This window comes from Phaenicophaeus curvirostris, chromosome 6 (assembly GCF_032191515.1).
Source record: "Phaenicophaeus curvirostris isolate KB17595 chromosome 6, BPBGC_Pcur_1.0, whole genome shotgun sequence".
Taxonomy (NCBI): domain Eukaryota; kingdom Metazoa; phylum Chordata; class Aves; order Cuculiformes; family Cuculidae; genus Phaenicophaeus; species Phaenicophaeus curvirostris.
The window spans coordinates 27,623,705-27,646,215 of record NC_091397.1 but is presented as its reverse complement, the minus strand read 5'-3'; the positions used below and the strand labels follow the sequence as shown (position 1 = coordinate 27,646,215).

Sequence of the window (22,511 nt, the reverse complement as noted above, 5' to 3'; positions counted from 1 at the left end):
ACTTAGAGAATTACTTAGAGCAGGGACATGAATGCCACCTAAAACACTGCAAGCCACCAACATGGAACACAGAATACATCAGATGCAAGTGTGATATATTTGATTAGAAGGACCCTAATATTTAAATGACAATAAAAAGATTTCCAAATTCAATTTCCAAGTTCAAGCTCCCATGAAGTCTGAATGGTAACAGTTACGGTAAACAGTACAGGTGAAGCCAAATAATAACTCTTACACATTAAAAGTAACTCAGAGTTGTATTCAGTATTTTTTATTGAGTGCAACACAGATACTTTCCCTGAAGCAGTAACTTCAAAACATTTATGAACACAGCTGTCAAAAATATTAAATACATACATTAAAAAAAATCTAAACCATGAACATTTAGCAACCTAAGGTGTATTCACTATGTAGTTTCTCCATCATTTACAGTATGTATCTCAAATACTGTAAGAGGATGCAAGTCTGAAAATACTTGTATTTTAAGCTGTCACAGAGCATAGAAAACATATGAAAATATCCACAAATATTAGGCACAATATAAGTATTTATATAAGTATTCTACCCCAAGACACAGGTCATTATTCATCACCAATTATGATGTTACATCAGAGAGATGCTACTTATGCAACAGCAGCTCTGGTTTTAGTCGGCAAAAACATGCTCAAAGCTTGTGAGCGAGGGACATAGTGGTCTGTGAGAATGCATGTTTAGGTACTTAGCCATTTAATTTAGCTGGATAAGAAACAATGTAATGTTTTCCTGTTGTTAAACATTGCCATATGTATCTCTGGCACACAAATTAGAAAAAGAAGTGTGTGACTATTAAAAAAGTAGATGTCCTGAGATTTCCTTCTTCAGGGGGCAAAGAGGTTAAAATGGAAAAGCTGATCTGTGTATAAATCAGGAACACATGTGATAATGAGAAAAAACAGCAGACAACAGGCATGTGGGGAGGACTTGTCCAGGCACAAAATAAGATGGACAAAAATACCATCTACTGGAAAGGGAGCAGAGCAACGGATTTTCACTTACAAACTGGTAAGTTTAACCAATTCTAACAAGTCTTCGTAGCTATTTAAGTAATCCTAATTAACTCTGAGTTTTAAAATATGGTTTAACTGAAAATCTGTCTGTCCAATCGTGCAAAGCAGGGTTGCTTTTTGCTTTCTATCTGTAGAAAATCAGAGGTGATCCTAAAGAAACGTGTAATAGGACCTACATGTTTAGGAGCTGAGTGAAATAACAAAACAGTGCAGACATGCACAGAATTCCTCTTAAAGTTATGAAATGTTTGTGTCTGCAGCCTGCCTACTGGAAGTAGGTACCAACAGCCAGTCTCCTACTCAGGCTGCAACAGCTTTGCTTGATTTCTTTAGAGATAAACAGAATATTTAACATAGTAAGTTACAGTTCACTTAAAGCTAAGAAATATAACACAGTTGTGAATAACAATCCTTTCAATGCAATGCATCTGATACACCAGTGGCAGGTCCCCAAAATATTAAGTCAATTAAATTAGGTCTTTATCTTCACCTCAAGACTTCTTCCTTTACATAGACAATAAAAATAAAGAAAACATTACATATTACAAAGCACTGAATTTTCAAGCGTAAAGTCATACCAAAATCTTGATAAATTATCATTGATGTCGTAGGTGAGCAATCGGTCAGGAACATCGTTACAGGTACCCTCTACTGCTAACACATGTGGTGCTAGGGCAAAGGGTATGTCACTCAGGAGATCTGACATGAAAGGGCTGCTTTCCAAATTTTGACTCCTTTCATTTCCCACCTCTGCACTTGATACAGGCAACTGTGATCGGTGCCCTGTATTTATCTAAAGAGAACAGAAGAATAGAAATTTAGATATGACAAGTCAGGCAGCTAAGGGTTTGTACTTAGAACGAGAATGTCTTACTAGGAAATGAAACAAAAAAAATAAAATAAATCACTTTCAGAGTTTGGTTCGGGTAGATCTAAAATAGCAATTCTTAATACTTACTGATATAATTCTTTGGGTCAGGTTGACTTGACTTAAAGCAAAAACAACAATAAACTTTTTTGAGTGAGAAGTGGGATTTCTCCACCTAATGTTATTCTGCATTTACAAAACCCTTAAGGCTGGTAGGGCTTTTTGTCATTATGTCCAGTCTTTTTTTAGGGGAAATTACTTCATATAATTCCTTTCATAAACTGATGAAGGTATGTCTTTTGTTCCCCTTGTGCCTTTTCAGAAGTTATCCCAGAAAAGCATGGCTTTGGTGATTAAAATCCACTCCAGTTATTTCAAAGTACTGCTGATGTTGCTTCACAATCTAAAATGGAATTGCATGACTGCCTGGTGAGGTCTATTATATGCGGCAACATATGCATTGCCAAATACGGGTGTTATGGAAAAACACAGCTAACAAAACTTTTAAAAAAAAGAAAACCACTACAAAAGCCCTGAACCAAAACTCACAATGAAATAAAAAAAAAAACCAAACAAACACCCTGACATGCAGAAGAAGTCAATATAATTTACTGAAAATACCAGCAGATAGTGTACTGGACCCAATAGACTTGCAAGCTTTGACACTGGCCTACTAATATGACCTTATTAAGTGTCTATCCTAAAATTTCTACTGTTCTAAAACCAGAAAAACTGCCTCCAGAAATAAAATCTAACTTGTTTTACTATTTACAGCAACAAAATGCTATGCAAACAGACAGCTGTCATGTCATCTCTAGGACTAAGGTATTTGTTATATGGATTTCTGTTTTGTATAAGCCCACATACAGAACTATTCCATAATTTGTTCAAAAGTGCTTAATGAGCCATGTCAGAACCAAGAAAATTAGACATGAATTTCTGATTGCAGTCCTGACTTCTTCCTTTCAACCCTCCAAACTCAGTACACAGCCAGAAAATCCCAAAGCTTATACTGTTATTAGGGAATGCAAAGCACTGAAAGCTTTAAATGCTAATTTGGTGTTCAATTGATATGTGTTAAATGGATCTAGTTGTACAGAGGTCACTTTCATCCTACATTTTTCCATGATTTTTAGGGGAGCTGTGCTGCTCAAGATCTAACCTCTGCCAGAGTTTAATGTTACAGATCATGGTTGTTAAGGGAGAACTTGAGGTTGTGTCTGTTTGACAGAAGGACAGTTTGGGTGATGAAGTGGCAGTGGGGCTATTTGTTTGCTAGCCAGGCAGTATGTAACACAGCTAAGCATTTAGCCAGGCAAAAGGCACTCCATCTCCTTCTCAAAGGAAGGACTGGATTTGACTTCAATGCAACCGGAGCACTAGTCATTCCTTATGCAACCCAGGATTTCATCTAATTGGGCATATAAAAAAATCCTTAAACCTTCTATTAAACTGTTAACAATGAAGTAGATAATCTTGCCAATCCAAGTTAGTTCAGAGTCAGTACTTGTCTTAGGAAGACTGCTCCCTTATAAGCTACTGGAACAGAAAGGGTTAGTGGTACTGCATGCTCTGAAATGGACCCTCACTCTGAAGCTTTTGTTTATATTCACAATGATTAGAAAGCTAAGCTCAAGATAAGCTTCCCAAGATCCATTGCTGTTGTGTCACAGGATAATAATGTAAAATTTCCTAAAGTCAAGAAGTCTTAATAAAAGAGATGACTGCTAGATATAACTACTAAACTTATTGGTTATGATCCATTACAAAAGAGGAGCAAAAAACCTCCAAAGGAGGCACAGGAGGAAAGCATCTTCCTACTGAGCTGCTAGGATTCACTGCCAGTATAAATCCTGTTCGATTTCCACCCCCCCTCCTCCTCTTTCAGATAACCTGCTGGCTAATGGCTGTAAGACATGTTATTTTCTTTGACAAAAAGAGAAGAGTAGTCTCATCTTTGTTTATTCTTCTAGGCCACTTCAGACCCTTTTAGACAGTGTATGTCATGGGGTTCCTCCTGCTGTAGCAATATTCTCTAAGCTACCATAATACCAGCAAGTCTGTACTACATAATTCCTACAGCTACAGTATTCCAATACTTGTTCTCAATTTCCCATAGCTTTCCTCTTCTCAGTTCTCTGTTCATATGAGTAACTAACAGCTCTTCAGAATGCTGCATGCAACAGCAGAGGCAAGAGTTGATAAAGAAGATTTCTTTTACCTTTTCTTACTGATTCTGGTTTCTTTAGAGGGCAGAGCAAATAGGAAAGCTAGCAGAGAAGTTAGGAAGATAGCCTGCATAGTTGTCCTACTGCAGCTTTCCAAACTCTGAGCAAAAACCCAAAGGCGATAACACCATAAGTCCATAAGTTCAGGAAGAATCCTAAAACCTGTTGTATTTGCCTGTTCTAATCAGCACAGTTATCTCCAAGCTGAAGAGCAGCAGCTCTCGCTTTAAAAAGGATCTTAGCTTCTATAGATGCTAATTGATTTTGCTTACAGGGAAGTCCTTCTTCTTTTCATGGCCAAATAGGCTCAAGGTCTGCATTGTAACAAAATTCATAAACATCTGCTATACACACATTCTTTTGCTAAGAACACTGCCAAACACACAGAACGTTTATTTATGTTAACTATATTTATATGCCCCCTCAATACTTCAAATAAGTACTTCAATCTCTAGCTACGGTGAACTTTAAAACTTCCCTTAATTTCTACTCTGCACAAATTTGTTACTTTCCCTCTTGAAAGAAATAACCTGTGGAGCATTTACTGAGTGGCTGGTATTTGCTAGTATTACATCAGTTCCATATTCTGAAGAGGAAAGTGGAGCCAGAAAGCCCCAGATGAAGAACAGGAAAAGGTTACATCTAGGATCAATTAAACAAAATCTTCAAAGACCTTTCTGCCTCCCCTCACTCCCATATTCTAGGGAAAAATGATCCCTCACCTGCTGTCTTATTCCCATAGCTCAGATGATAACCAGAAATCCCTAGAACCTAATGTTTATTTTGTTTGGCAAATTATACTTTTATGAAAACCTGTTTATATGTTAATTGACCCACAAGTTGGATGAACTCAATTTACAACAAGCAGACTATCACATGGCAAAACTAACTTCAAAGAAAGAATAAAAATTGGAAAGAGCACAAAACATCTTGGATCTTCTTTTTCCCTACAGAAACTTTACCTTTGTTAGGAAGGTGCCAAATGAGCAACCCCAGAAATTAAAATCCTTTCTGCAAACTGCATATACCATGTATTGACAATGGTAGAGAAAGAATCAGCTTCTCTTACCTTCAAGTCCCACTCTACATTTCTAAGAAATACTGCAGTAAGGAGGGATGAATTACATTACAGTTCTTTTACTGTTAAACATCATTTCACCATACTCAATCTCTGCATACTGTCACTGAGGTTTTTAACACATGCTAATATTATTTGAATAGTGAAAACAGTATCATAAATAAAGCCTGAAATGGCTGGGAGCTCCATAATATAGATAGGTCAGGAACAAATAAAAGTGTCACGTCGGTCAGTATAACAAATACCATAATCCAATCTCACATCCAATGATCTTCTGGTCCCAGTGTACTCAGCCTCTCATAAGAAGGTCTTGGGTCCAATATGACAATATCAGTTTACAGCAGAAATGAGAAGAGGACTCAAGATTTCCTATTTAAGTTTCACACATAAACCACTACTGTCTCTCCCATGAAAATGGCTGTATTTTACTATCTTAAAATGTTCACATTCACTTTGTCATTTACATCAAGTCATATTTTTTGTTACTATTATTGGACTCACATCCCAACAAATTATGCAATGGGAAAAACCCCAGACCTGTGGAGGACAATTCTTTAATGCAGTATGCAAAATCCAAACATGGTAGAGAAACACTGGCCAAAGTTAACCTGGAAAGTTAACTAAAGATAAGCTGCTGGAAAACTCTGTCACATTTGCAGTTTGTAGAGCCCATCTTTTTGTCTGGTGCACCGTGTGGCATATATTGTATTACCTATATATCATATTATTTGCTAGGTTTCTACATACCAAGGAAAAAGTTCCTGTCCTAAACAATTGAGGTTTCAAGAAGCAATTTTTCAATCCTGCCTAGCACAGCCATTATAGGCAATAATTGGCCTTCACTATGCAGAATTGTTTCTGAGTACTCTTGCAGTGCTATTTAGATAATGGCCTCACATGCAAGATCTTACTGAGCCAGACATATTTTTAGGCTTCCAGATCATCAAGACATCCTTTAAATGGGTTAAGACTTATTTCACTCATATGCTGGAGAATCCACATCAGTGAAAAGACTTTGATGAAGCCAACTGGACTAGCAGACTTTTATAGCGGCTGTGGTAACATAATGAAGAACTTGGCACTCTAGTAGAGAACATTAATTGCCCATCAATGCTGAGATCGCCCAACCTGGTTACAATACAACACCAGCACAAAGCTATGTGATACAACCAAAGTCAAGGTTATGAAATGGCTTATGTTTTTATGCATGCATTCTTCAAGCACATGTAGAACTGCAAGTCCTAGGGAATTTGATATCCTGCATTAGTCACACTGTTTTTTACAGAAATGCATAACTTATTTATCCAGAATACAAACTATTCAGAGCATATTATCTGGACATTAGCTGAACAAAGCACTGCCAAATGCTATAACACACAATCCTGCTATGAGAAATATTAATTGAATGCACTTAATATCATCACCAAACAATTTACATTTCACTGAACACCAGAGAATCAAAAAAAGCAGTTAAAATTACAGAAGGTATGATAATCAAATTTATTTCAAATAAGGAAGGTGTTTTCTTCATTCTTGGTTTGGAATCCAAAGGAACAGTGATTCAAGAAACAGTATGTAAATATACATGGTAGCTATGCACCAGATACTCATTGCACTCTGACTGCAAGCATGTTACAAGTTACTTCAATACTAACAAAGTATAAAGTTATCCTATAAATTCTTCCTTTTTGCCTCTTCCTCCCAAATGTTTCTCAGCTGCCTTTAACTTCTAATCTGCATCTCTGTGTGCTAACCACAAAGTCTGCCGAGAGTCTCGTAAGGAAGAAAAAATGCATAATTTACAACGTACTGAGAAGCTGGATTTACAGTCCTCTGAAGAAAAAAAAAAATCAAAGATCAGTGCTAGCATCACTATTATCCAAATTACTAAGCAAGGTTTTCTAGCAAAAAGTGATTAATTTTAAGAAATTTGCGCTTTCTCTAGAAAAAAAGTTTGGTTGTATTTTTTTCCAGAGGTAGGCCCATCTTCCTTAAAAAGACAGCTTTGAGGAAAAAAAACAGTATGTTCACTCTTCCAGAATATTTACTAAATATCCAGCAATATCATAATTATTACAGAGGTCAACAACTCTACTGGTGATACAGAAACTTCTTGATTTCAGGCAATTTTGCAGTATTACAGCAAATGGTGCATCATAAAGCATCTCAGAATTTATGTAGCATGATACAGTTATTTCTGATGTACCTAGCAATGGAAATCGTCTAAGGGGATTGCTCTGCCTATTGTGTTTCAATTGCTGCTTTTCAGTGCATTCACTGGGCCTTTTTAGAAAATCTGTAGGAATTCCAGAGTGAGCATCTCCACTGAGATTGACCCACTTTACAAATAAGAACAGTAATGGCAATGAAGAACAGAGGGCAAAAGAAAAATTACTTGCAAGGTGCTCTAAGTGTTTAGCATCTTTTATTTGAAAAATTAAGCTAGGAGAAAAGGATCAGTAAAACCTGGCTGGAAGGGGAAACAATATACATGACGTGATAGTTCTTATGTGTCACAAAAATCCTAACCCAAAAAAATGACAAAACACCCCTACACCCAACACACTGGTATGTATGTGATGTATATCCTTACAGAACTGTAAGAAGGGAAGAAATCTACCTGGACAAGCACAACACAGATGCCCCCAAGATTGTTCAGAAATCCTCACAGGAATCATGAGAGCTGCTATTCTTTTGAGGCTCAATCAAAATCTTAGACAGCATACCCTAGGGACTTGAGAAAAAAGTTATTTCTGTCTGGGAGAACAAAAGTAGATGGAAGAAATAACACTGCAGACCTGGCAGTAGCTCATTTTCATATCCAAATGGATTCTGGTCTCTTTATTTCTTTCTTAACAGCAATGCAGTGAATAGGACTGTATAACACTCGCCTAAGATTGCTGTTGTCAGTGGTTATAACAGGGCAGGCTTCCGGGATAAGATCGACTCCTTGGAGAGGCTTTTAGAAGCAACAATGGCTGTCAATAGAAATCAGCTTTCCCATCAGCTTTGAGTTCCTGTTTCCCAACTTCTTATGACTCTGGTTCTGTACTACAGCAGTGATTTGTCTTTCTTAAAGAGCTTCTGCTACCTGTGCAAATTTTGTGTGATTAGTAAGCAGCATTTCTCCATTTATCTCTATTGCTGTTCAAAGCAAAACAGAACTAGATTTTAAAATAAATATTTAAATATATTTAAGGCATACATTTTCTTTTTCATTTTCCACTTTATAGCTTGCTTTTCATCTGTTTCTGAGACTCAAACAGAATGAAGGTTAGGTTAGGTTAATGTTGCTGAAATCTTGAAGAAAAAGCATCTAGAGTAACAGTGAAAAGCACCTCTGACATTGTACAATATTTCATTATTACAGCAAAGCTCCCTACAGAGTATCCTGGCCTGCAAAGAACAGTAGGGGAATCTTTGCTAAACCACACTTTCAGTATCAATAATGATGTACATTTTTACATCCTTACTGGCATTAAAGCAATTAGAAAAGTGCAGTTATTCAGAACTGTGCTTTTCTCTAACATAGGAACAATTTGATATTTTAAATGCAGAATGATTTTTCTGTAATTTGTACATGCTCCTTGCCCTCTCAAACAGCTAAAACTGTTAATCTCTGCAGAGGTGAAGAACTGGGCATTGCCATTTGAACTCTGGATACTCTGAATGTTCCACAGTTTAAGTGTGTTAGTTTAATTATCCTAGTGTGTTTATTATCCTAGTAAATACTAGAGATGCCTGTGGGTTTCACTTATAACACACTCATAAAATACAGTTCTACCCTGGAAAGTATTCTTAAGTACCACAAAAGACTGCATCTCTAGTGTCTAAACCAGCTATATTGTTTGTTCATCCTAGAGGAAAAAAATTGCTTTCCTTCATTAAGAATTCTGCAAACTCAAACCAGAACAAGATTAAGGTTCTGTTTTTACTCAATCTCCTATAATAATAATTGAGAACAGGAAATACCTGGAGGGGTGCGGTTATAGATTAAGCAAATATATTGAACTTAATGTAACTGAAACTCTATAGTGACATTTTTATTCCTAAAACCTTCTTTTACTCCTTTATCCCTAATTCTTATTTTTTATTTAATTCAGTAAGTGTTTAACCATAACAAGTCAAACATGTGCTGGTGAGGACCACCACTACATCACCACAGAACAAGTTGGGGTGATTACACTTGATGACGGTAAGGAAGATACTGGCACTCTGGCATTAGCTACTCCAACGACTAGGCAATTTGGAATAAACTCTATTCCCTCTATGAGGGCTGAAGGTTCGCCAGCCCAGCTGAAGTGAATTTACACCAATGCACGCAGCATGGGGAATAAGAAGGAGGAGTTGGAAGCTGTTGTGGGGCAAGGAGGCTATGTTGCTGTGTTGTTGCCATCACAGAAATGTGGTGGCATGACTCATATAATTGGGAGTGCAGCTATAGTGGGGTACAAACTCTTCAGGCAGGATAGGAAGGGTAGGAGAGGAGGTGAGGTAGCCCTCTATGTAAGAGAGGACTTGGACACTGTTGAGATGGATTGTGGCGAGGAGGAGATTGAGTGCCTGTGGGTTAAAATCAGAGGAGCCCACCAGAAGGTTGATTTTGTGATGGGAGTCTGTTACAGAACACACAGCCAAGGAGAAGCAGCAGATGAGCTCTTCTATAAACAGCTGGGGTTAATCTCTAGATCGATGCCTCTCATTCTTGTGGGAGACTTCAATCTTCCTGATATCTGCTGGAAGTACAACAGAGCAGAAAGGAAGCAGTCTAGGAGGTTCCTGGAGTGCGTGGAAGACAACTTCCTCACACAACTGGTGAGTGAACCGACAAGGGAAGGTGCCCTCCTGGACCTGCTCTTTGTGAACAGAGAAGGCCTTGTGGGGGATGTGGCAGTAGGAGGATGCCTGGGACAAAGCGATCACAAGATTATAGGGTTTTCATTTCTAGGTGAGGTGAAGAGGGTGGTTAGCAGGACAGTCGCATTAAATTTCCAGAAGGCAAACTTTGGACTGTTCAGAAGGCTGGCTGGCAAAGTCCCATGGAAGACAGTCCTTAAGGGCAAGGGAGCCCATGAGGGCTGGGAGCTCTTCAAAAAGGAAATCCTAGCAGCTCAGGAGAAAGCCATCCCCATGTTCCGGAAAAAGAGCCGATGGGGGAAAAAAAACAGCTTGGTTGAGCAGGGAGATTTTGAGAGATATCAAAAAGAAGAGAAATGTCTATGACCTTTGGAAGAAGGGACAGGCTTCTTGGGTGGACTACAGGCGGGAAGTGAGATCATGCAGGGAAAAAATCAGAAGCGCTAAGGCCCAACTAGAAATTAGATTGGCTAAGTCTGTGAAAGATAATAAAAAATTCTTCCTATAAACAACAGTGACAGGGGATGAGGAAAAGGCTGAGGTACTTAATGCCTTCTTTGCCCCAGTCCTTAATTTTAAAGTTGTTCCCTCCATGTACAAACCCAGGAGCAGAATGAGGCTCACATAATCCAAGAGGAGGCAGTCAGAGCCTTGCTTGCCCAGCTAGACACAAACAAGTCTATGGGGCCAGATGGGATCCACCCAAAGGAGCTAGCAGGTGTGCTTGCCAAACCCCTTTCCATCATCTTCCAACAGTCCTGGAAGACTGGGGAAGTTCCACTGGACTGGAGGCTGGCTGATGTTGTGTCCATCTACAAGAAGAGTCGCAGGGAGGATCCAGGGAACTACAGGCCTGTCAGTCTGACCTCAGTGCCAGGGAAAGTCATGGAGCAGGTGATCTTGAGTGCTATCATGAACCACATGCAAGAGAACTGGGTGATCAGGCCCAGTCAACAAGGGTTCACAAAACGCAGGTCTTGCCAAACTAACCTCATCGCCTTCTATGACAAAGTGACTCGGCTGCTGGATGAGGGAAAGGCTGTGGATGTGGCCTTCCTGGACTTCAGTAAAGCCTTTGACACAGTTTCTCACAGCATTCTGCCTGAGAAACTGTCAGCCTCTGGCCTGGACAGGCGCACACTCTCCTGGGTGGAAAACTGGTTGGATGGCCGGGCCCAGAGAGTGCTGGTAAATGGTGTGAAATCCAGCTGGAGGCCAGTGACAAGTGGGGTTCCCCAGGGCTCAGTGCTGGGTCCAGCCCTGTTCAATGTCTTTATCAATGACCTGGATGAAGGCATTGAGTGCACCCTTAGCAAGTTTGTGGACGACACTAAGCTGGGTGCAAGTGTTGATCTGCTGGAGGGTAGGGAGGCTCTGCAAAGGGATCTGAACAGGCTGGACTGCTGGGCTGAGTCCAATGGCATGAGGTTTAACAAGGCCAAATGCCGGGTCCTGCACTTGGAGCACAACAACCCTATGCAGTGCTACAGACTAGGAGAAGTCTGTCTAGAAAGCTGCCGGGAGGAGAGGGACCTGGGGGTGTTGGTTGACAGCCGACTGAACATGAGCCAGCAGTGTGCCCAGGTGGCCAAGAAGGCCAATGGCATCCTGGCGTGTATCAGAAACGGTGTGACCAGCAGGTCCAGGGAGGTTATTCTCCTTCTGTACTTGGCACTGGTGAGACCGCTTCTCAAATACTGTGTTTAGTTCTGGGCGCCTCACCACAGGAAGGATGTTGAGGCTCTGGAGCAAGTCCAGAGAAGAGCAACAAAGCTGGTGAAGGGGCTGGAGAACAGGCCTTATGAGGAGCGACTGAGAGAGCTGGGGTTGTTTAGCCTGGAGAAGAGGAGGCTGAGGGGAGACCTCATTGCTCTCTACAACTACCTGAAAGGAAGTTGTGGAGAGGAGGGTGCTGGCCTCTTCTCCCAAGTGACAAGGGACAGGACAAGAGGGAATGGCCTCAAGCTCCACCAGGGGAGGTTTAGGCTGGACATCAGGAAAAAATTTTTCACGGAAAGGGTCACTGGGCACTGGAACAGGCTGCCCAGGGAGGTGGTTGAGTCACCTTCCCTGGAGGTGTTTAAGGCACGGGTGGACGAGGTGCTGAGGGGCATGGTTTAGTGATTGATAGGAATGGTTGGACTCGATGATCCGATGCGTCTTTTGCAACCTGGTGATTCTATGATTCTATGAGCATCTATAATGAGAAACTGTAAAACTGTGAATAAACAGGTGTAACGTGCAACATGAAGCAAGACTGCAGATATAAGAGAAAGCAGAAATGAGAAGGAAACAAAAAAGTATTCTAAATCTTTATTAAAAATGCTAAGTCTTAATTTCTCATGATCATGAAAATAACTACTCTCTTATGTTTCCTTCTATCCCAACCAACTTTAGCACTTTTGAATATGATAACTGACAAGCCGTAACAGCCTTTATGCCCCCTCAGTAGCATGGTTCCTGTTCTTGCTGCCTCCCTGTGCCCCTCTGGAGGCTCCTGAGCTTAGGGCACTGTACTAACAGGTGAATTTTGGACAACATTCCCCTCTGCAACATAAGTATTGTGATAAGAACTATCTTGAAAGAGAGAGATGTGGGTTCAGTAAGGATCAATTTATCTGCTTCCCCTGTTCCTTCAAAGTACTATGCAAGCTAATCACAGCAAAGATCTCATACGTTATAATAAGCAACATGAACAATATCCAGCATGTTGTGCTTCTACCAGTGCAAGGGAATGTTACTAACTAGGCCAGAACTTTTGGTTTTATTTTTTTCTATAGCATGTATGCTGAAAGATTTAAAAGTTCGAGAAAATTGCTATAGCAAGTAAACTGCAGCCAGAAGAACTGTAATTGAACGTACTGGCATCTCTAGACAGCCAGCAGTGCATTCCGCAGCCACAAATCAGAAGTGAAGGACAAGTCAATATACTGCAAAATGAATAGAGAAGTCTGATAAATGCTGATAATGAATTTGTTCTGTAACTTCAGCGTCATCCAAAAGCACAACGTACTCACATTTATTTTGCTGCTACCTTCGTTCCCGATATAATACAAAACACATATATTAACTACTAAGATTCAGTTATCTATTCAAGGAACTTTGAACCAGGTATGGGTTCTCTGTATGCGGGGTAATAAGTTTTAAATAACTAGGATACAAATGTTACACCCTCTTCCCTTCCCCCTCCCCCCCAAAATACTCATTTAACACAGTTGGAATCAGGAGGAAAGGCTATATTTTTAACTTTTCAGTATAGTCACAGAATATACTAAGAAATTAGTTTTCTATAAAACTTTAATTGCATATTGAAATAAACAGTATTAAATAATCCATTTTAATTTAGCAGCTATATAGGGTCGATATAGCTAGTGACAATAAGATTTCAGTTTCTCACTAGTACTCCAAGCAGAAAAATATCCTGAATACTTTTCAGGAAGCTGATGACCTCAGTAGGAGAAAGTTAGACAAACTGGGACTCTGCCTCCATGTCTCTACATCTTGTTCCCAACCCCTGCTACTGTAGAAGCTCCAGCGTGGTAACATACTATGGCAGGAAAAAGATGACGGTTCATCAGAGATGGCAGATGCCCATGGAGAAGAACCTCTACAACAGAGGGATAATACTGCATTGTCTCATTATTCTACTAAGTGTATGAAAATCCAAGCACTGGAATGGGAAAAGAAGGTATCTATGTCAGAAAAGAACTTAGAAAAGTCAATTAAATATAAAAGACTAGTAAGAAACTATTTAGCAAATGGTTCACAAAAAAAGTCAATAAATTTTTCAGTAAATTGGCCCAATTGGCTAAATCAGAAGTTATTGTTCTGAAAAGAAAAGGAAATCTCTCCTTGGGTAATTGAAGTAGTCAGTGACATTCGTGAAATGTCTCTTCAGAACATTAATATCAGTGAGCGGAAAAAGACAGAGGGATAACAATTTCCATCTACAGTAAGAGGAAAGGAAAAGGAATTTATCTTGGATTTGGTTTTCTGAGAAAGCTAATTGAGTACAGTGAACAGAGAGAATGCCTAGTCTGAACCCTGCAAACAATGTCCTCAGTGGCGCTTTCAGAGGTTTTGTTAGGTAACTAAACCTCTGGATCTTCCTAACAGTCCCTCTCCTCAGTCTTGAAGAACATAAATTAATTGTCAGGCAAATGTGTGAATAGAAATTGCTGTACTAAGTGCTTTATCCTGAGTTTTTTAATATGCTGCTTAAAACCCAAGCACGTGGCAAGATAAGCAACATGTCCTATTTAGAGAATTAAAATATTCTTATCCCAAAAAAGTGAATTATTCTTTCCTAACACAACTTCCCATTTGCTCTCTCCCCATCTGCTCTCTCCATAGAGATTCAAGTCAACAAGAGAAAGGAAGGATGGATATTTGACTTTAAGTTCCTCCATACACAGCGTGTAACTGGAGCACTTTTCAAGAGCACCCTCAGCAAACAGCTTACTAGGAGCCAGAGTGTAAAGCTTCCATCTACAAACAGTAACAAGACTGAGGTGCCTAAACACCTACTGCTTAGGCTTTTTGAGATGCAGGAATAAAAGCCCAATGACTCTTAAAGCAGTAAAGGACAAAAAAAATAATTATATAAATGAAAAGGGAACAAATATCAGACCTCTTGTTTAATCAAGATGGTCTCTTTCCACCTCCTGGTTCTCTCCTGCAGGAAGATAACTTGACCATAGTCAAAAGGAAGTGCAGCACTTTTTTGGCTTTCAAAATATATTTGTTTTTACCAAGCAGGTCTTCTAATTGCATTATAAAGCTAGAAAAGTATTAAAATTTGTCACACTGTGGAAGAAAAGAAATCTGCAAACAAGTATTTTCCATTTTATCTTGTATGTTTAAAAAGTGCTTTAGGACAAAATTTGACTATGTGCTACCTAAAGGAGAGTCTTTCACAAACATGATATGACTGAGGAGTAGTAAAGTTTTGGAGACTTTCTTAAGGCAGAAATTACAGCAGTAGTAGCACATTACAGTGAAAGCATCAAACCACGCTGATGGAAATTACAGAAAAACATATACCTGTCAATATTAGCACTTTGGACTCAAGCAAGCCAGTTTTTATGACGTATTTCCTTTCCATTAAAAGGGACTCCTCACTCCTGTCTGTGTGCGGTTTTTTTTTACCCTGCAAGTGGAAGTAAAACTAACCTAAAGACATTGTTATTTTCCTTACTTGGTGTTTAGAGCAATTATTAATGAGGTGCCCTATACTAGTCTTTCAGCCACCATTTTACACTAATGCATTGTGTTGTAAATAGCACTGTACTGTCAGGCTGTATTAGCACTCAGTCTCATCAAGTGATGAATGATCTACACTGCATTTCAGATCAATTTTAATATTTCAAAAACCCAGAAGGGTTGCTTCCAGAGGCAGGATGACTGACCAATCAATTTGTTGACAGCAGCAAAGTAAAGCAGCATTACTGGCTTTTAGTCCAACCGCGTGTGTTTGGGCAAGAGATACAGGATAATCAGTAGTTTTATCTGGGGATTAAGCTAGTCAGAAGATCCCAAAATTAGAGAAAGGCTAAAAAAAAAAATGCAATGATAATATCTGGGCACCCAATCTGAGCATCTCCTGCTACAAAGAACCATCCACTGTAACTGAATAAGCATGCAATTAAGTCAAGAGTATAGTGAATCTCTGCCCAAAATAAAGAGAGAGGTATGCAAACTGTGCTTCTGGATACATGTGCCTTGGTCACTATTTGGAGTATGTGTTCCCTTACTACAGCCTAGCTCTCAAAATGAAGAGGTTCATAATCAGGTCACTTTTAATATTTTATGAACATTTAATATGTGGGCATGTACATTGTTATTTATAAGGACTAAATGATGAAAGGATACCATGCTTGTTTGTTCTTTCCCTACAGGAGGTGGTTGTGTCTTCTGCTGCTCAAACCTTTCCAATCATACAGATCGGCCACAGCACTGACTACGGACACCACAGGGAGGGACACTCTAACCCATTTGTTGTGTTTATGTGTGTTTGCTGGCCAGACAAGAACATCCATGTATCATCCTAAAGGACTGTAAGGCTTCCTCAATTCTTGTAATGAAAACTGAACTGAAATTAAAGAAAGGGCTTACCATTATTTCACACTTGCTAAGTGCTAATGAAAAGTGCTTTGTAAGACTGCTACATTACTTTTTTGAGCTGTTTGTCTTATTGCACAGATAACAAGTCTAATTCCTCACTTCAGAACTGAGAAAAACCCTACAAGGCCCCCAGGTATTGGTGGCTGACCCTGGGTCAATACATTGCACAAATCAGAGTTTACAAAGTGTTGTTTATGAGTCGCAACTTATCCTTTGCAATGTGCAGAAGGAGACTGTCTTATAGAATCATAGAATCATAGAATAACCAGGTTGGAAGAGACCCACCGGATCATTGAGTCCAACCATTCCTATCAAACACTAAACCATTCCCCTTAGTACCTCGTCCACCCGTGCCTTAAACACCTCCAGGGAAGGTGAATCAACCACCTCCCTGGGCAGCCTGTTCCAGTGCCCAATGACCCTTTCCGTGAAAATTTTTTCCTAATGTCCAGCCTAAACCTCCCCTGGCGGAGCTTGAGGCCATTCCCTCTTGTCCCGTCCCCTGTCACTTGGGAGAAGAGGCCAGCATCCTCCTCTCTACAACTTCCTTTCAGGTAGTTATAGAGAGCAATGAGGTCTCCCCTCAGCCTCCTCTTCTCCAGGCTAAACAACCCCAGCTCTCTCAGTCGCTCCTCATAAGGCCTGTTCTCCAGCCCCTTCACCAGCTTTGTTGCTCTTCTCTGGACTCGCTCCAGAGCCTCAACATCCTTCTTGTGGTGAGGCGCCCAGAACTGAACACAGTATTCGAGGAGCGGTCTCACCAGTGCCAAGTACAGAGGGAGAATAACCTCCCTGGACCTGCTGGTCACACCGTTTCTGATACAAGCCAAGATGCCATTGGCCTTCTTGGCCACCTGGGCACACTGCTGGCTCATGTTTAGTCGGCTGTCAACCAACACCCCCCAGGTCCCTCTTCTCCAGGCAGCTTTCTAGACAGACTTCTCCTAGTCTGTAGCACTGCATAGGGTTGTTGTGCTCCAAGTGCAGGACCCGGCATTTGGCCTTGTTAAACCTCATGCCATTGGACTCAGCCCAGCAGTCCAGCCTGTTCAGATCCCTTTGCAGAGCCTCCCTACCCTCCAGCAGATCAACACTTGCACCCAGCTTAGTGTCGTCCGCAAACTTGCTAAGGGTGCACTCAATGCCTTCATCCAGGTCATTGATAAAGACATTGAACAGGGCTGGACCCAGCACTGAGCCCTGGGGAACCCCACTTGTCACTGGCCTCCAGCTGGATTTCACGCCATTTACCACCACTCTCTGGGCCCGGCCATCCAACCAGTTTTCCACCCAGGAGAGTGTGCGCCTGTCCAGGCCAGAGGCTGACAGTTTCTCAGGCAGAATGCTGTGAGAAACTGTGTCAAAGGCTTTACTGAAGTCCAGGAAGGCCACATCCACAGCCTTTCCCTCATCCAGCAGCCGAGTCACTTTGTCATAGAAGGCGATCAGGTTAGTTTGGCAAGACCTGCATTTTGTGAACCCTTGTTGACTGGGCCTGATCACCCGGTTCTCTTGCATGTATGTATGTATGATCATGTTGCTTAAAGTTTACATGTGTGTGTATGTATACCTAATAATTTTCTGTATAATATGTACATACACCCTCCTCTCCCCTGCCAAGTTGCCCAGCTGTTGAGGGCAGACAGAAGTCCACTGGCACATAAGTTCTAGAGCACTTCCTAATATGAAAGGATTTCTTCAATATTTTGGTCAATTATCAAACAGCAATATGAGTATTACAATATAATGAAGTTTTATAAGGTAAATATGCAATTGTGTAGTAATAGTTTTAATATGTGATATGTAATAGTTGATTTTTTTTAAGATGATTGGGCTATTTACCTTTGTTCTCAGAAAGATCACAGCCACATACTGTGCCCTTCTTATCATATGGCAGCAGCTGTACTTGGTAGGCACTTTAATCTGTGGCTGCACGCAAGACCCCGAAAGAACTGCCTGCTATTTACTATACATGCAAAGGATGGAGGATGTCCATTGCAGCTGCCAACACTAAAAACCAGTCATCCTTCTTTCAATGTAATGTTAAAACTTCACTTCCTATGGTCTTGTACAACACTTGAGTGAAACATAAGATCTTTCTTCTGACAGTACCAGCATACAGAGAAACGTACATGCTGCAGACTTACTCCAGTCCCTTCTAAGAGTGGATAATTTCATTAAGTGATTATTGCACAAATACCCAATCAAGAAGAGAGAAAATAAGGACCAACGTGCTTTAAGGGCTTTATAGGTGAAAAAGATGATCTTGGAGTTAATATGACATATGACAAGCAATTAATGTATCCAGGCCATGACTACAATTCTAGCTTATAAGAGCTTAAAAAAAAAGCCAATCTAACATTTTCTATAGAGAGTATATTTTATCAAAATGGAGCAAAGTAATCAAAAATACTGGCCGATAATTTTGAAACACACCTCTAAAGTAAATATAGGGAATTTAAAATGATGCAGTAAATCAGGCCCAGAACACTCATCTCAAATTTTAAAATATAGGACCCTCTGAACCATAAACTTGTTGACTGGGTGACTGAATGAAGAACACGATTAGTAATATCTTCTTTTCCAGTAACTTGTAAAAATATTCCAGACAGCTAAACTTTGGTAAAAACTAGGCAGTAAAAGGTTAGGAAGACCAATTAATTTTGATTTTTCTTTTTGAAAAAGGAAAAAAGAGAGAACTAGCATTATTCATGCCCAGGAATTATATCAGGTGAACTGCTCAAAAGGATATCTTAAAAGTCTATCAGCTTCAGCAACGCTTGCTAATTTCTCTAGATCACTAAAAATAAAATTAAATTTCCCCTCTCCTCCTATTCTGTGGACCCACATCTCCCAGTATCTCTTCTTTGATACTTTATATCTCATAGTATTTCTGCCTTTCCAGTTGACTAATATCACCCCCAACCAGATGCCTAGGAAACTGCTATTTACATCTATTTGGAATCCTTACATAGCAGCTTTGCAAAGGATCAGTTTGAAGAGAATGTTATCTGCCATTTCAGATGTAAAAATATTATTTTCTAATTTATTTAGGCACTTGCCCAAAACAGTGCACACCAGCATCTACATACAGAAAAACATAGGTAATTGTAAATTTACTTCAGGAGCAGTGCTCTTTGTGTCTGCCACGTTCTCAGTTTGTAATACAAAATTATGCCAAGGAAGGGCACAAGAGCTGTAACAGAACTATTGCAATTCATATAGAAAACTATGTCCTATGATGATAAGTATCTCAGTAAGATATATAATTAAGGGTGGCTATAACAACAACATATAAATTAGATAATTATGGATTAACCAATCCCTTGGGGGATTCTCTCTTGCCCTAGAAAAAGTATAACAAGCTCCTTAGATAGAAGGCAATAGCTACTGAGTATCTGAAGGAGAAATAGGACTATAAACAACAAAAAAATAACACATAGTAAGTGAAAAAAAATCTTAATTTACAATCTAAAGACAGCCCTCATTTTTTCTGTAGTCTATTTTAATACACTTACTGGTACAGTTTTCACCCATTAAATCTGCTGACATCTGTTGGCTAAAGAACGCATTTTGGATTATCAAGAAGTGCAATATCAAATAAACACAAGCTGCTTCTTAAGGTGACAGTAGAGAGATACAAAACACTGCAGCTATTATCAGAAATGTAATTTTTTTTGTTGTTATCGTTTCTTACATCAATTTAATAATCCCAGGTGTCCTGGACACCAGACATACAATAATCTTCATAAATCCTAATTCACAGCCATACCATCTGTCAAAAATATTTTTTATGTCTCCTAATAGATAAGCTACATAATTGCTCTCACAGTAGAACAAAAATATACCATTGCACTAATTTGCTTTACCAATGGAATAGCTCATTATCAAAAATAACCCCAGCACAACACTAGTGTTTCTAGCACTCTTCGTATATCAATACTAACCTTTCCATTCTGTTATTTCTATAACCTTAGATTCCCAGTGAAAGCAGATAAAGATTGAATTATCTGGAAATTGAACTATAATAATGGAAAACTCACAAGCATGAAAAAATAAAACTGTTGTATCTCCTTCTATTATGATGGTGTTGCTGTTAAAATTAGAAGCTTTGTATTTCAGCATTACAAAGAGACTAATTTAAGTTCTCAGCCCTACAGAGTGCTAAGCATTTTGGCCCCAATCCAGAAAAGCACTTAAATATATGTATGACTTTTAGATCATGAGCCTGAAGCAACTTCAGCGGAATTGCACTTGTTTGATTAGGCCCAGAGCACTCGTTACCCTGCTGGACAATGCATCTCCCTAGGATTGACTTGGCATCAGGAGACAACTCTCCCAAACCTCTATCCATCCTTATGCAGATGGAAAGGATATTCCACATGTGACTGCTGAAAGCATTAGCTTCTGTTCCCACTCTCTGCAGCAGAAGATGAAATGTTTGGACTGAAGTTGGCCTTTGAGAACACCCTTCCTCCAGGCAGTTTCTAAATATCTGCAGTTCCTCCAACGTGCATGTAATACCAAAACCTCTTAAAATAATGCACTGTGCAGGTATGGCAGTGGCTACTAGAGGTTCTGTTACATGTTGCTAGTTGCAGCAACATTATCTTGGTGTAAGATTTCATTTGCGCATTAGTTCAAATAATTTATACAAGATCATACGAAAATATGTACTTGAGAATTCAGTTACTGCACAGTAAACAAATCCAATAGTACCTAAGTAAATGGGAAATTCCAAAGATTACAACAGTTATCAAAAATACTTCAGAAAATACTTTCCTCAAAAAACCAAACCCAACCTCATTTCCCTTTTGAATAAGGAAGTGACCCATGTACAAAGTATTACTTATTCTTTAAATCGCATTTCTAAAAGCACTTTCCATGTTCCAGAGTTTCTATCTAATAAGTTACAAAATAGTTTATATTTCAAAATAAAAGCAAGCTTCCAGCAACAGAAAGACGCACTTAAGAAAACAAAATGCTCTTTCTGTTCAACTCTGTATCACAAATATCTGATACTACTTCATAGTCTAACGTATCTTTTAATATATTGAGCTATATTTATGAACTATTCTTGTTTTAATGCTAACAAGCCCATTATTTCAACTAATGTTCTATGTCTCAATGACATATGCAATACAACGCTTTTCCAGTTTCACTAAATTGGTAGAGTTCTCCCACAGATTTATAAAACTATACTCACCACTGCAAACAGGAATACTGCTTTCCTAATGGCCAGAATTATCACTTTCATTTCCATGATCCCCAGTTGCTCTGTTTTATATGAGACATTGAGAATTTCATTTGGGAACTGAAACTGTTAAGTCCAAATAGCAAAACCTAGGCTAGGTACTACCAAATGCTGTATCTTAATTGATGTCTCAAGCCACTTCATGAAAGTATTTTTGTGACATGCAAGTCTTCTAACAGAAAGGTTAAAATAAATCTTTGTTTTATTTTCAGAGCAATATCTGCTATTTCATTTTGAAAACTTCGCTTCTTTCTTCTAAGTCATAAACACTTGAAATCTACAGAAGTTCCTCTTTAACTGAAATTCCACAGAACTGAACAAACCATGGATGCAACTGTAACTGGAAGTTCACAACAACAAGAAAGAACATCACATTGTCTATGCAATATGTAATCACAACATAAATTCATTGTACTGTACATGGGACTTCAGTTGCAAAACACCCTGGCACAGATATGCCTGGATTCAGACATCAGACTAAAATTTTACAATCAATTGTAACTAATTCACACTTCCACATTATCAGCAGGCAAACCATTCACTACTTAAGATAAATTAAAGATTTCTGTATTGGACACAGTTTTTAATTTGAAATTAAAAGACCACAGATCACACACAACTGTTGACCTCTCTTAAAGATGATACATTATCACACACACTTCTCATATACCACGGGAGTTAGCAATAATAAATATTAAAGTGGCATTGAGAAGAGAGACACAGACAGAGACACAATTGGTTCCAAGGCTTGATAGAAGAAAGAGGAAATATAGGTTAAGCAAAAAGGCCCCACCATAAAAGCACAGAGTCCAAGTGAAACGTCTCACAGTTATTTTGCAAATATCGAAAAAATATATGGCAATGGAAAACAGGTTGATTGCAAAAACATTTTTAGAGAAGGTGGAGAAGAAAATACGTGTACATCACATGCAGAAATTTTCTGAAAATCCCTCTTTGGTATACATGGATTAAATATTAAATAAACCAGATTAATAAAAAGAAGTCCAGGTTTACAGTCACACAGTACTGAAACAGAGAGCAAACATACAATGTAGAC

General features: G+C 39.2%; 1 protein-coding gene across 2 annotated transcripts in view; it reads right to left on the bottom strand.

The window, feature by feature from the left end:
- Positions 1-255: 255 nt before the first annotated feature.
- The window catches only part of UMAD1 (UBAP1-MVB12-associated (UMA) domain containing 1), an 86,840-nt gene continuing 64,584 nt past the window's right edge, over positions 256-22,511 (bottom strand). For both annotated transcript variants that reach the window (XM_069859694.1, XM_069859693.1), the window contains exon 4: positions 256-1,839. In XM_069859694.1, the coding sequence (XP_069715795.1) occupies positions 1,582-1,839 (258 nt within the window). In that variant the 3' untranslated portion in view covers positions 256-1,581. The remainder of the gene's footprint in view (positions 1,840-22,511) is intronic.